Source organism: Struthio camelus, chromosome 32 (assembly GCF_040807025.1).
Source record: "Struthio camelus isolate bStrCam1 chromosome 32, bStrCam1.hap1, whole genome shotgun sequence".
NCBI lineage: Eukaryota > Metazoa > Chordata > Aves > Struthioniformes > Struthionidae > Struthio > Struthio camelus.
In genome coordinates, this window is record NC_090973.1 from 2,637,109 (window position 1) to 2,651,226 (window position 14,118).

A 14,118-nucleotide genomic window follows, 5' to 3' on the forward strand; every position below is an offset into this window, starting at 1 on the left:
TGCTGCGGGACTGCCTTCTGCTGCAGAAGCAGGCGCCCAGCTTGGGAGCGCAGAGTGGAGACCAAACTCGCGCTGTGCTCACACCACCTCCCCACCTCCCCACAATGTGTATTTTCAGTGTGCTCCCAGCCATCGGAGGGAGCTCCTCACAGAAGGTGGAGAAGGGCAGGAGGAAGGACAGTGCTGAGAAGGTGGAGAAAGGCAGGAGGAAGGACAGTGCTGACACCATGCCCCCACCTGAGAAACTGGTTAAAAAAATCCAGAAGATGCCAAGACAGGTACGTGCTACTGACTGAGGTCCTCCTTGTGCCCCAAGGACTTGTGAAAAAGCATACTTCTAGGGGCAGGGGGCATGAAAGACCCCTTCCTGTGTGTTCATTTGGCCCTTGACCAGCCTTGTCCTGCTCTAGTTTTGCAATGCATTTGTCACTAGTGCGTTCTCAGGAAACACATCAGAAGGCCCTCTTTGGCCCTGTTTCTAGGGGGAATGTACCTGCTGGGCCCTTCAGGGACAGGGCATGGGCATTTTCTGTTTCACTCAGTGATCATTTAGCTCCTTGGTCAGATCACAAACGCCATTGTCAGACCTGCCAGTATTAGCTGAAGGGCATAAGAGCGCTGACAGGCAGGCTCAAGGCAAGGGGCAGAAGAGAGGGTGAGAAATGACCTTCGTGCCCTGGAAAACAACAGATGCCAGTAATAACCTTTGCTGCTTCTTTTCTGTGGCCCTCCAGGTGGAATATCACTTCAGAGTAATGGGGGAGGGGATTCTTGTCTTTCCCCCAATCTGAGCCCCTGGGAAGATCTTCCTTTCCTGTGTATTTTGCTGACAAGACAAGCAAGGCAACTGAAGCCAGAAGAGCACCTTTGGAGAAGTCATGTGAAGAAACCACAGTATTTCCTCTGGAGCCATTTTGCAGAAGTATCTGTAAGAGGCAAGGAACCCTGAGGAAAATGGGGCTTGTGGTCCAAGTGAAGTCCCACTGTTACTAAAGGCCCGTAGTTGGGCTTTCGGCTGTTGGGGAAGCTCAAGTGAATGCTGATGCTGAGAGTAACAGCTGAGGTCATAAGGGATGTTCAGGCTCATTTGTTCTGACGTGCCAAACCTCAGAGAAGGATTGCATTAAAGGTATCCTGCTCTGCCAATGGTGATTTCTTCCCCTCATTTGCAATGCTATGGGAGATGTCCGATGGAGATAGAGGGGCAGGTAGTCAGCCTGGCCATTCCCCTCCCCAAGGACAGTGGGCTTGAGAGGGAGAAAATGGGGTTTGTGGAGATGGAGGGGATTTGTAGCCCAAGAGACAAAGCACAGCACAGAGTGGGGGCTGTCCTCGGCATCCCAGCCAGCAGATGCAGAGGGACAAGAGCTGAATGCGAGTCACAGGGAGGAGGCTGTTTAACCAGCTGCCGTGCAGCAGGGACTTCAGTGAGAGCTATGTTTCCTACAAAATGCTGAATCTCTGGTTGTGATTAATTCCGCAAAGATTTCTTGGTGCTGGTGTTTGGAATCAGAGGTGTAAAAGGGAAGGGAAAAGCAGGATCTGATGTGGAAGAGAAACAGCAGAGAGGGCTCCATCTGGGACCCCTCATGAACATCCCTCTGAATCGTCTCCTTCCTGCTGAAAGGGCACAAGGCAGGACAGAAATGCAGTGACTCCCTTGCAGGAGTCTAGCAGGAGGCTAAAAGCTGACTGTAAAACTGTGACTTCACAACAGCCCCAGGTCAGAGACTGGCAGTCAGTTTTGCTCTCCCAATTTATTCTTTTTTTTTCCTTTAATCTCCTGCACCTTGCACACAGACTTTGCTTTTATGTTCTCTGTCCCCTCAGCAGCAGCTCACAGCACAAACATCTCAAACCTCCCCAGTGTGTGTTTCCTTACCCAAACACACTCACACATCAGGCTGCCCTGTCCAGCCCAGCTGCAGCACCTTGCAGCTCCCCGTCCCTGCACAAAGCAAGAGGACCTGCTCCTGCAACTCCACAAGCTGCTTTGGTCCTCTTGCCAGCTGTTGCTGCTGCTGAACCCTACTCTCCCGTCAGGTCTCAGCTGCAGCTGTGACCCAGGGCATGCTGCTCTGTCTCCAGTCTCAGCCTCTCTCCAGGCAACAAGTCAGGCCAAGGATCGAGCACCGACTGGACTGAGAGGGCTGTCCTCTCCCCCGAGGTTGTGCTTGGGGTGGAAGAAGGCCTGACCCTGCCACAGAAGTCTCTGGCAGAGCTGTCTGTGCATCAGGCAGATGGCAGAATCTCTCCCACGTCCCCACGCACTTGCTGGGGCGAGGACTGAGATGGCCTCTTTCACTGCCCCGTGGGACTGCACTCTCCCTTCTCCCCATTCAGGAACGAGATGTGCAGACACGACCACCCAGCGCGGACACCTGCTGTTCCCTCTTCAGTCCTTTCCATCAAGGATGGGGAGGGCACAGCTCAGCTCAGCTCAGGGTCAACAGGACTCACGTGCATCCTCCGTGCTGCTCTCCAGCTTCTCTGGCCATCCCACATGGTCCAGAAAGGACACCCCACAGCAACACGCATGTGCCAGCCACCAGCAGATCTGCTGTCCCAGAGCTGGCTCCCCAGGGATGTACCTCTGGAGAAGCTTGGCTTTTGTTATGAGTGAACACAAATGGGAGGAGGGGTGAGAGGAAGGGGCTGTCCATGCAAGCAAGGTGATTGTCTTGCCAGCTTTGAGAATGAGCTTGAAAATGCTAGTCTGTAGGGACAGTGACTGCAGGACAGTCACTACCCCAAAAGACTCCTTCCAGGTGGGTCTTGAGCCAGAAACAGGAGCATCTTTGATGAGGATGGGGTTTGAGCCCCTGTGCACAGTGCAGAATACATTAGCAGTGCATCACTGTAACCTCTTGGCCACCTCTTCGCCATGCTGTTGTTCATCTGTGGCTGTTCATGTTTCCCTCTCTTCTCTTCTTTGGAGGATGACACAGGACAGAATGGACAGCATTCACTAAGCCCTGATTTATTGTATTTTAGCCATAGTAAAGTGTATGTGTCTCGTGCTTGGTGCTGATCCTTACACTGTCAATCCCCCTTCCTATTCCCTCCCAGCATAAAACCCCTCAGTAAGACCAACCTCTGCACACACACAGGTGTGAATGGGAAGGTCAGTGGCACCAGCCCCACCAGCAAGGACCCCTCTGTTCACAGCAGCCCTGGTTCAGGAGACAGGTCCTTCCCTGAGCAATTCACCAGCCTGAGCCAGAGCCACGGGGTTACCACAGGTTTGTCTGTGCTAGTCCATGGGGACCATAAGCAAAAGCCAGGGTGCCGGGCAGCACAGTCCTCCAGGCACCCCACCAAGGGGCACCGTCCCTGGGTGGGCTCGAACCACCAACCTTTCGGTTAACAGCCGAACGCGCTGCCCTGCTGCGCCACAGAGACCCCCACCTCGGGCTGTCCCGGGGCACCACTGGCATCAGGACCGTCCTCGGTGCTGCTGGAGTGGGAACATCCCTGAGGCCAGGCACGTCCCCAGCCCCAGGGAAGGGGGTGCTGCCCTTCACCCACCACCAGGTGCTGGTGGTCAGAGCAGAGCAGGGGGAGGCCTGGTGACCAGGTGAGGGGCTGTGGGCAGCTCCCTGCCCAGGATCACCTCTACCTGCTCCCGTGGCCCCTCCACTGCACACCCCGGGGAGGGAGGGCAATTGGAGCTGTGGGCACCTCACCTGGGGAGGACATTTCCCTCAGCGTGTTCACTCCTGCTGTTGGTGTCAGGGACAGATGTGCTGCACACAGGAGTGCTGCACAGGGTGGCAGAGGAGACTCAGGGAAGGGGTTTGTTCCTCTCCATAGACCTTCCCTGGGAGGGCCAGAGCGTGGGAGCAATGCCTGCAGTGAGTCTTCTCCTGCCCCCATCGACTGCAGAGATGTTGGAGGGGCAGTGTCCCATGGTGCAGCCCTGGTCCAGGACTAGTCCCCACTGAGAGGCAATCTCCACTTCCCCCATCTCAGACTGTGGCCCAGTAAGAGGGTTTGAATGCAGTTTTCTGCTGAGGATCTCAGAGCAGCAGGGGAGAACAGGGCTGTGCTTGTCAAGGGCACATCCTGGGACGAGTGTATGTCCCACCCTTCAGCAGGTTGTAAGGGGATGTAGCTCAGTGGAAGAGTGCCTGCTTTGCATGCAGGAGGTCCTGGGTTTGATCCCCAGCATCTCCAGGGGTGCCTCTGTTACCCTCCGACAAGGTGTCCTGTTTCTGGAGGTATGGGGAAAAAGGAGATTAGGGCATTATTCCGTCTTTCACAGGTAGTTCACAAAACAAGGCCCTGAAGGAAGGAGCAAGACAACACTCTAAGGCAACCAGATAAGGAAGTACCCAAATAAACCTGAGGAGAACAAAAACAGTTGATAAACAGGGGAGAACTACTTGAACTACGGGTGAACTACCCTAATTAGCATAACAAAAAACCCACCCACAAGCAGGGAAGCCCCCTGCTGGTCAAAGCCCCTTCCCCATAGAGCATGCGTAGTAGAAAAAGAGGATACTATGACTTTAAATGAAGATGAGACCTAACAGAACCAATGGGAACAAGGATGACTTAATATAGTTATAAACTGTACTGATAACTGTTGCTTGAACTGCATAAAAGTGTCAGCTGTGTAGTAATCAGGTGTGCTAGCTTTGTGGAATTACCAGCTAGCACCCATCCCTGCGCAGAAATGAGTTAAGCAAATATCTTGACTCTGTGTGTTTTTTGGCTCATTGCACAGCGGGTGAAAGAACCCTTCTTTGGGACAACACTTGGACCCCATGCAAGGATTTGTTAGGGGCAGTTTAAGCATGTAGAATCCCTCTGTACTCAACAGAGTGAGACTGTTGCCTCTCGTGGGCAATCCATCTCGCCTGCTTCAGATCTGTGTCTTCCTTCGGGATGAACTGCTCTCCATGAAGGGCTGGGATACAGATCCCTGACATTGCACGTGATATTCTGAAGAAGTGTTATTAAGGCAGATGTGTACAGACACAGAAGGCTGAACGACCATCTTCACAATGCACAGGGTACATAAGTGCAACTGGTATAACTTCAGTTCATCAGGAAAGTTCTGTACTTCGAAATAGGATTGCAATGTAAAATCTGATGTTCTGTGAGCACCAGGACGAGCTCTGTCCATGCTGAACTACATTGGTATAGACTTTTCTGGAAAGACTCTGCTGCTCACAAATGATGTTAGACTTAGGTCTCCCATGTATTTTTTTTTTTTTTTTGGTCTCTCATGAACCCTACCTGAAGCCTTTGATTACTCCACCTTCTTTGCTTTATCTAAATAAGGCAATGGGTTGTATTTGCTACTGATATGAATACAGTGCATGAATAAATTTGCATTTTTCAGTTTGATTCCATTTATTTCAGTCTGATTTTAGGTGGGCTGCAGCAGCAGCTCTTGTAGTAACAAAACCAGCATGGTTAAAGAGAACAGCAGCAGTGCTAACAGCGCTAATAAGGCACTTTATGAATGGTTGGTAAGAGTCACTTCCAGTTACATGTGATGTTTAAAACTCTGTTTGCTAAGTCTGGATGCTTGGGCTCCTGCAGAACCAAATGGAGATGAATAGGCATCTCCAGTGAGCATGTCTCTTCAGCTGAAGAAATGTCTCTGAGGTCAGCAGGAGTTCTCTGGAGGTGTCAGTCTCTTTCCAATGGCTATGACAGGATCCTACATGATGTGGTCAGTCTTGGAGCATGACTTTTCTCAGCCTAAGTCAGACAACTACAGTAGTTCATAAGAAAGAACTGTGTTTTTCTCCAGAGGGAGGAAAGGAGAGTCCAGCCAACAAACTTAAACATCCAAGTACATTGGAGCAGATTGAATCAAGCCTGCTTGCCCAGATTCTAGGCAGATCATGTCACATGAAATGAATGCAGTGTCACGGTTTGAAGTTTAGAAATTTACCCATGAATGGTTTTGCGCCACAAAACTTTCTCCAGGGCAGCTTGGATGACCCTGTTTCTCAGGCTGTAGAGAAAAGGATTTAACATTGCAGGGAAAACAGTATAGAACAGGGACAGAAGTTTGTCTGGAGGTGTTTTGGATTTGGGCTGTACATAGTTGATGAAGGCAGAAACATAAAATAATGCTAGCACAGTGAGGTGGGAGGAGCAAGCAGAGAAGGCCTTTCTTCTACCTTTGGCAGTTGGTATCTTGAGGATGGTGATAAGACTAGAGGAATAAGAAACCAGGATCATACTAAAGGGGACCAGTCCAAAGAACGCAGCAATAGTGTAGATCACAGTTTCATTCACAGATGTGTCAGTGCAGGCCCATGTCAATAGTGCTGCTGGGTCACAGGAGGAATGGTTGATCTTGTTGGAGCTGCAGAAAGGTAGGCAGAAGAGCAATGCAGTCTGTAGTATCTGAGCAGGAATGGCAATGGTCCAGGAAGTTACTGCTAACAGGATGCACATCCTCTTGTGCATTAGGGAGGGGTATCGCATGGGGTGACATATGGCTACATACCAGTCATAAGCCACGGTCGTCAATAAAGCAGACTCTGTGCTTCCCAGGGAAAGGAAAAGGTACCTTTGTGCTGCACAGGCCATGAGGGAAATACACTTGCTGCTCAATAAAAGGCTGACTAGTGTCTTGGGAATAGCTACCGAGGAAGAAATGAGCTCTAAGGCTGACAAGCTCACTAGGAAGAAATACACAGACTTATGGAGTGTGGCATCCAACAGGATTACCAGGATAATGAAAAAGTTTCCCACCAGAATGACCAGATGGAGAGGGAGCAGCAGAGCAAATAGCCAAATCTGCTCTTCAGCACTGATAGAAAAACCCTGCAGGAGGAAGCCAGACACAGCAGAGCTATTCAAGGTCATCGTGTCTTCTCATACCATCTCCATCAGAAGGCGGATCGTGTGGTATTTGCCTGGAGGACATTTCCATGTGGTGGGCTTTTTCTCCTGCTATTTGCAAAGAAGAGACCCAGCAACTGCAACATACAAAATACAGAGGGCTATAACAACCTCTAATCTCACTGGTGCCTGAATCTTAATCACCCATGCAGTAGCAGCTGGCCTTCCTCCACTTCTGGAGAGGGGAAAAAGATAGCCAGAGAAGATGCATTCATGAGTTGCCTTACAGATGTAAGGCTCTTTCTTTCCTTAGTGTAAAGAATAACAGCACATTGCAAAGGTTTTTATTCAGATAAGCTTCTTTTTATGTTCACAAGGTATCTTCCTCAGTGATTTCACCAGGTTCAGAAGTTTTGCACTGCAGCTACCTAAAATATATACATATATACACACACATATACATATATCTGTTTACATACATATATACATATATAAATGAATGAAAGAAATATGCAATTATGAAACTTGTGATGCTAGCTGTCCTCTTGAGAAAAATGTTATGGCTATAACTTTTAAGCAGACTGCGACAAAAAAATCAAAATTTCTAGTGAAATGTTGTACTCTTTCAGTGGAGTCAATTTTACTGTATTTTCCTTTCTCCAAGGGGAAAAAAAAACCTGTAAAGATACGGTAATTCATGTTGTTAATCAGCTATTTGTTGTTTTTGTGAGCGTTGCTAAATGCAATGGCTTGAGTTGGTTACATTTCGAGTTTCTAACTTTTAAAGGAGGTGAAGGGAGATCTTTCAGTCATCTGAACTCTGTATCTGCAATTGAGTAGTCTAAGTCTAAACTAATCATCTAGGCTCCTCATTCAGCTACTAATAGAAGAGTACTGCCCTCTTCCAGTTTGATGTCTAACAGACCTTCGTTTACTTAATTTAAGGAACGCAATTTTTAATGGTGAAATGTTAGGTGAAATGAATCTTGTTGCATGCAGACCAGTAGTAGATCTCTTTTTTTTTTTATTTTATTTTTCGTACTGACCAAGGATTGCAAGGGCTAATCCAAGGCAATAGGGGAGTGTCCTCCTTTCTGGGGGCATGCAGAATCTCTCTGCAGTCTACCTGTGGCCTGTGAGGGCTGGCTGTTTCATCTTGATGCATTTCCCTTGTTGCACAAAGCTCAACACAGGCGCAGTGCTTATTCAAAAAGATCCCCCAAGCCCTGAGCCCCTAAATTAATGGGATCTTGGCATAGGGTGACACTCACAGGGGGCATCAAATCTCTTGAACATGAGGGTTGGTCACTGTCCAGGTGGTGGTGGCAGTCTCCTTCAACAGGGTCCTTCCAACACTGGCTTCCACTGGATCAGGTAAGTCTCCCTGAACTGTTCTTCTGGGGGATTTCGATAATCCAGCTGGCCTGTGGTCCTGCGTGACCTCTCCAGCATATGCATGGTCCATTGCTACTGATCACCTTCAGCCACATGCCAAAGCATCTCCTAACTCTCCTAATAATGCACAAAAGACTGTCCATATCCGCATTTGCAGGAGCAGTTTCTACTGTCAATCTTCAAGGGTCCTAAATAATTACAATTTAAGCAGTTGTGCAGCTGGAGCTGCTGCAGGGATCTCTGAAACAGGCACGTACCCCTCCTGTGGTGGTGATCACCACAGTTAAGCACAGGGATTGGTCCAGGCACAGCAGGATCTGCCTCTGGGAATCTCTCGAACTGTTGGAAATATCCACTTGGAGCGGCCCTGCACCAGTCAGTCCAACACTTAGTTTGGAAGGTGCTAGGAGTTCAGTCGACCTCTGAGTTTCAAGTCCATCCCCACTCTCAAACCTGTCCATCATCTCATCCTTGCAGATTACTAGCTGGAGGAGTTCCTGGACCACCCAGAGGATTAATGACTTGAGTGCTCTGAATGTGCACACAGGCACAGGCCTGATAGCCTGTTACCCACCCATGCCACAATTACAACTCTAAGAGAAACTTGAATTTCATACATGCAACTCGATTTCCATAGTTTTGCCACAACTACCAGTTCTTAGCTAGCAGCCCAGACTACCTCACTGCAAGCAAGTGAGGCAGGAGAGGTGTTTACTGTGTGTAAAGATAGGTGGGATGAATCAACATTTATTTCATGGCATGTGATATAAACAAAGAGAGAATCAGAATCCCCTGTGCGGTTCTGATCTCCCACCTCAAGAAAGGACTAGTAGGACTAGGAAAAGGGAAGGGAAAGTTGATGAAGGTGACAAGATGAATTTCACCACACATGACAACAGTTACTCTTGTCACACCTTCAGCTGACCGGGTTCTGAAATGGATCCTCCCAACCATACCATAGTGAGGAAATTCTTCCTGAAGGCCTTTTCAGTCACTCATGAAATGCAAATCCTCTTCTTCACACTGCTGCGGGTGATTTATCTGCTCACTGCCACGGGGAATATGATCATGATATCCATCATTTGGCTCAACTGCCAGTTCCACCCCTAGTGTGTCTCTTCCCCAGCAGCTTCTCCTTCTTAGATATTGGGTTCCCTTTGCCTCCAAAATGTTTGCCAGCCTCCTCTTGGAGATTAAGACCATCCCACAGCTGCTTGCCACTCCCAGACCTTCCTCCCAGACCTTCCTGGTCACAGCTGAGGTCAACCTGCTCGTTCTGATGTCTTTCAGTTGCTGCAAGGCCGTTTGCAACCTATCACATCTTTATGAACCCCTGCTTGTGCTCCGTGCCCCTCTTTACCCAGACTGCTAACACCTCTATCCATGCTTAGCCCCACCATCTTACATACCAAGGTACCCTCTGTCCCCAGGAAAGAGATTCTTTCTTCTGTGTCTCATCCCTTTGATGAGAGCAGCCTGCATGGGCACCAGCTATCCTGAAACACGAGCTTTGTTCCCTCCTCCACTGTGTGGCTGAGCTCCTTCACACGGACCACTGTGTCTTATGCCTGCACTAGATGCACTAGCCCAAGAATACCCTCTGGGAAGGCCACACGAAGCCTTCTTCACCTGCCATGTCTCACACTGCCATAGTCACTATCACATATGGTAGCTCCAGTTCTGGCTATGTGGGGCCTGAATTTGAACCAAAGCCTGAGAAGGGGGTTCAACAGAGGGTTACCCCCATGGGGAGCAGAGAAGCTGCTTTGCTGTAAGCTATCAGCAGCTTTGCAGGTTCCTCCAAGAAAGCACATTCAGGAGAAGAATGATTTGAGGTGCCATCCAGCAGATTAAGAAGACACAGCCGAAGAAGACAGTGTTAGAACTTCCCCAGAAAATGGGAAGCTGGGACTGTCACCTCTGATTCACTGAGGCTCCAGTGGTATTGCTGGAGGTGACTGGCCTTGAGCTTTTGCTCAGATAATTACAGCCAGAGGTTTGATTTCAGCAAATCTTCCAGAGGAAGCCAGGCCAGAGGTTCCCCTGTGCCAGACTAGAGGCAGCGAGCAAGACAGGGCATTTGGCATCTCGACTAACCTGAGCCCGAAGTTAAAATGCCAATGTAGTCATGGAGTATTGCCCATTATTGAGCTTCCCATTTTACTCCCTATGTAAGAACCACCCATTCTGACATGAGGTCTGTGGGGAGAACAGAGTCTGTGGAGAACCTCTGTTTCACTGCTTCAAATGCATCATCAACTTCTCTCTGCCCTTGCATTTTTGAGGCATTCTATTGTTGGTGTCACCTGGTCCATTTCTTTATATGTCTAAAACCAAATGCAAGAGTGGAGGGAAAAATGTCAGTATTTATTGCCTATGTTTTCCTTGAACTTCCCTCTGTTAGATATGTTTTTTGGATTAAACAAGAAATTAGCTACTAAGTTAATTAAGAGATTTGAGGCCAACTACTGACTTTCATCTACTTCATGGGAGGTGTTTGTGAGTGGCTGGAGTTTGCACTCATTTTCCCTCGGCTCCCTGTAGAGTCAATGAAGACAGAGAGAGAGCTCTAGGGGCTGGGTCCTCCCGACTATAATTGGCAGGTGAAAGAAGTGTTACCAGTCTCCTCCAGACACTCTTCTCTCTGCACTGACAGGATGGGAGTCAGCTAACTTGCTCAAACAGAAGTGTCCAACTTTGAGGCATCTAAATTATAACCTTACCCAGTATTTTGTTTGTTCCAGACCCTTCCTATTTCAAATAATCCAAAGGACAGCCTTTAAGTTCTTTAAGATGAGAAGACTCCCTCCCTCCACCAAAGGGAAAGCAAGGCATTTAGGTCAGGACATTTAATAACAATGGAAATTGGCAATGGTTTGGCAATAATGCTATTTCAGTGCACAATGATGTCAGATGAGACTGTCTGATGCAGACATTTCCAATAACTGAACTCCTTTTCTGGAGAAACAGAGAGGAAGAAACTGTGGAAGAAATCAGGGGATTGCAAAAGAGGTACTGGCTATTGGCTTGCTTTGAAATCAACATCCTCCCAGATGTCCGAGTCAAAAAAGGCAAGTACTGAAAAAAAGAAGGAATAACTTTCCAAATGCATATCTAAATGGATGGCCTGGCATCTGCAGACAATAGGAAGTATTTTTGCTGGGAGATTGTTTTGGCTTTTGAAACAGAGATGTGATGGATGTTTGCAAGAAGTCAAAGTGAACTAGGAATTTCCCAGGCATGGCATGAAATAATTCACAACCTCTTTAAAATGATGTGCGCTTGAGAAAGAATCCTTTGTGAGTGGTTGGAAAAGGTAGAAAGAAGACAATAAAATCTCTGAGGACTCTAACTAACTGAAATGTGAAACAGAGAAATCAGGGTGCGATGAATGGCTGAGGGGAATATCTCTGTCTGTGTTACATGGGAAGCAAGCAAGGGTGCAAAGAAGGAAGGACTGTGAAATTCTCCCACTTGCTTCTTCATGCTCCCCTGCCAGCAGGATGGACTGAAATTGGGCATGGGACCAGCAAATGAAACTGTAGTTGCTGAGTTCATCCTCGAGGGTTTCTCAGGGCTTGATCAAAGACTACAGCTGTTCCTCTCCCGGCTCCTCCTACTCATATACCTGACAACAGTGATGGGGAACACAACGATCATTTTCCTCGTGTGTGTGGATCACCGCCTGCAAACCCCCATGTACTTTTTCATCAGCAATCTGGCATTCCTGGAAATCTGGTTTACATCTTCCACAACTATCAAATTGTTGGTGGTTCTGAGCTCTGGTAAGAGAACAATCTCATTAAGCAGCTGCTTTGCCCAATCCTATTTCTATTTTGCCCTGGGTTTTACAGAGTTGGTTCTCCTTGTTGTCATGTCCTTTGACCGCTACGTTGCCATCTGCCAACCTTTGCATTATGCTGCTGTCATGAAGCGGCAGCTCTGCACCCACCTGGTTGTTGCTGCTTGGGTCACAGGCTTCACACTCTTCAGCTGCCACCTGGTCCTGCTCTCAGAGCTGACTTTCTGTGGCCCCAACAAGATCCACCATTTTTTTTGTGACAACTCCCCCTTATTCAAACTGTCCTGCTCTGATGCCAGCCTGCTTTGGAAAGCAGACTCCATTTTCATATCGTTTGCTGTGCTGAGTTCTTTATGTTTAGTCCTGATATCTTACATCTACATCTTCCACTGTATTCTGCACATGCCAGCAGCATCCGGGAGGAAGAAAGCTTTTGCTACATGTTCTTCCCATCTCACCAACTTAGCCATCGCGTATGGAAGCTGCATTGTTCTCTATGCACGGCCCTCAGAAGATGTTTCCTTAGAGACCAACACAACTGTGGCTTTGCTGAACACTGTCCTGTACCCATTCTTAAACCCCTTCATCTACAGTCTCAGAAACCAGACTGTGAAGCTGGCCCTGAAGGAAGCCATTGGCCGTGCAAAGGTTTGGCTTTTCTCCCAGTCATGATGCTTCTCGGGACAGCAATTCTGATTATTTAGCATATATTACATTGCACACCCACATCACAGCTACTAAATACAGCTGCCTCAGGAGATTTATTTTCTCCTGGGATTGTAGTGGTGAAAGGAAGGAATGTGAATTGTGAGTCTTGGTTACAGGGGGTTATTATAAACAGAATCAAAAAGACATTAATAAAATGTTGAACACACAGACTTCTTAGGACTAGGACATAGACTGCCAGTGCGTGCTGGCACAAGGAAGTTTTCATAAGTGATCTCAGGAAATGTAGCTGAAAACTCTGGGGACAATGTCCAAGAGCTGTTGAGAAAAGCTCAAAACACCTTCTCTCCCTGCATAACAGAAGATGCCAAGCACGAAAATTAAGCTCGCACATTGCAACAGGCTCAAATGCATTAAATTCAAATCCATGAAACATTCCTCAGTTTCATTACTGTGATGAAGACAGCCTCACTGATTTGCCAGTGATAGCATGCAGATGATAGCTTTGTTGATTGACTTTGCAGAGAGATTTCTTAAAAATTCATATGTTTGTAACATAGTGAGCATGTCCACTGTTTAAAACCCTGTTTTCTCTCCACTGATGACTCTAGGATGTATTCTTCAGAAGGAAAAAAAAAGGGGGGGGGGATATTTCTTCTTGGATAATTAGGGATTTTCTCTCTTCTTTTTCATGATCAAGAATTATGTCAAATAAACTATGTGTGCTCCTATCACACTATTTTCTAGCTGTCCATCTGTGAAATTATATGTTCCCCTCCTTATTTTACACTTCTGTCTCCATCCATGTCTTTACACGGCAAAGTAAAGGGCAGAAGCATGCAGTATGGATAAAGGGAAACATATTTTAGAGAAATAATCAACACACAAAGGTGGCTTTTCTCCTTTTTCTTTTTGTTTTGCATTCTACAGGGGGGAAAAATAGAGGATGGGAAACTATGGCCATTGTTTTACTCCTTTTATAGTTGTATCTGATCAGCATTTCATTCTGTTAGAGCCTCTGCAGGGCAGAATTGCCTTTAGCAGCTTTTTTAAATTTTGTGTGTGCGCGTCCCATTTCCGAAGGGAATTCTACAAGAGTGAACTCTTTATTGGAAAACCAGGTTCAGGGCCTCTCTGCAGCCCATCTCCTCAGATGGGACCCCAGGGAAGCTATGGCATGTCAGGTGACCAAAGCTCAGCCCAGCAGAGCACTTGGGTGCTCTTGGGCAGCTCGGTTGTCTTGGTCTGGGCTGGGTCCTTCTGCACCACAGTGAAGGATGTGGTGGCCCTGGACCTTCCTACCCAGGCTCACAGCTCCACCAGCAACATGGAGTTAGGGTATGCGGGCAGATGACTAGGCTCTGGCTTGAGGTTGAGCTGACTGAACAGGACGTGAGAAACTAGTGGGCATGAGAAATCACTGGGCATTGCAGGTAACAGAA

At 47.8% G+C, this 14,118-nt stretch overlaps 2 protein-coding genes and 2 non-coding genes across 4 annotated transcripts; 2 read left to right on the top strand and 2 right to left on the bottom strand.

The window, feature by feature from the left end:
* Window positions 1-3,328: 3,328 nt before the first annotated feature.
* TRNAN-GUU (transfer RNA asparagine (anticodon GUU)) lies at window positions 3,329-3,402 on the bottom strand. The gene has a single exon. It is a non-coding gene; the product is annotated as a tRNA-Asn (tRNA).
* Window positions 3,403-4,104: 702 nt separating this feature from the next.
* On the top strand, window positions 4,105-4,176 carry TRNAA-UGC (transfer RNA alanine (anticodon UGC)). The gene has a single exon. It is a non-coding gene; the product is annotated as a tRNA-Ala (tRNA).
* Window positions 4,116-6,837, bottom strand: LOC138063532 (olfactory receptor 10C1-like). Its single transcript, XM_068923149.1, has 3 exons — window positions 5,912-6,837; window positions 4,335-4,344; window positions 4,116-4,214 (listed from the first exon to the last, which is right to left on the bottom strand). The coding sequence occupies exons 1-3, from the start codon at window positions 6,835-6,837 to the stop codon at window positions 4,116-4,118; spliced, it is 1,035 nt and encodes a 344-aa protein (XP_068779250.1).
* Window positions 6,838-11,692: 4,855 nt separating this feature from the next.
* LOC138063467 (olfactory receptor 6C3-like) lies at window positions 11,693-12,682 on the top strand. Its single transcript, XM_068923102.1, has one exon. It carries the CDS (start codon window positions 11,693-11,695, stop codon window positions 12,680-12,682), a length of 990 nt encoding a protein of 329 aa, XP_068779203.1.
* The last annotated feature ends 1,436 nt before the right edge of the window (window positions 12,683-14,118 follow it).

Coding starts and splice junctions, on each gene's coding strand:
- LOC138063532 (XM_068923149.1), bottom strand. CDS start 6,837: ATGACCTTGAATAGCTCTGCTGTGTCTGGCTTCCTCCTGCAGGGTTTT.
- LOC138063467 (XM_068923102.1), top strand. CDS start 11,693: ATGCTCCCCTGCCAGCAGGATGGACTGAAATTGGGCATGGGACCAGCA.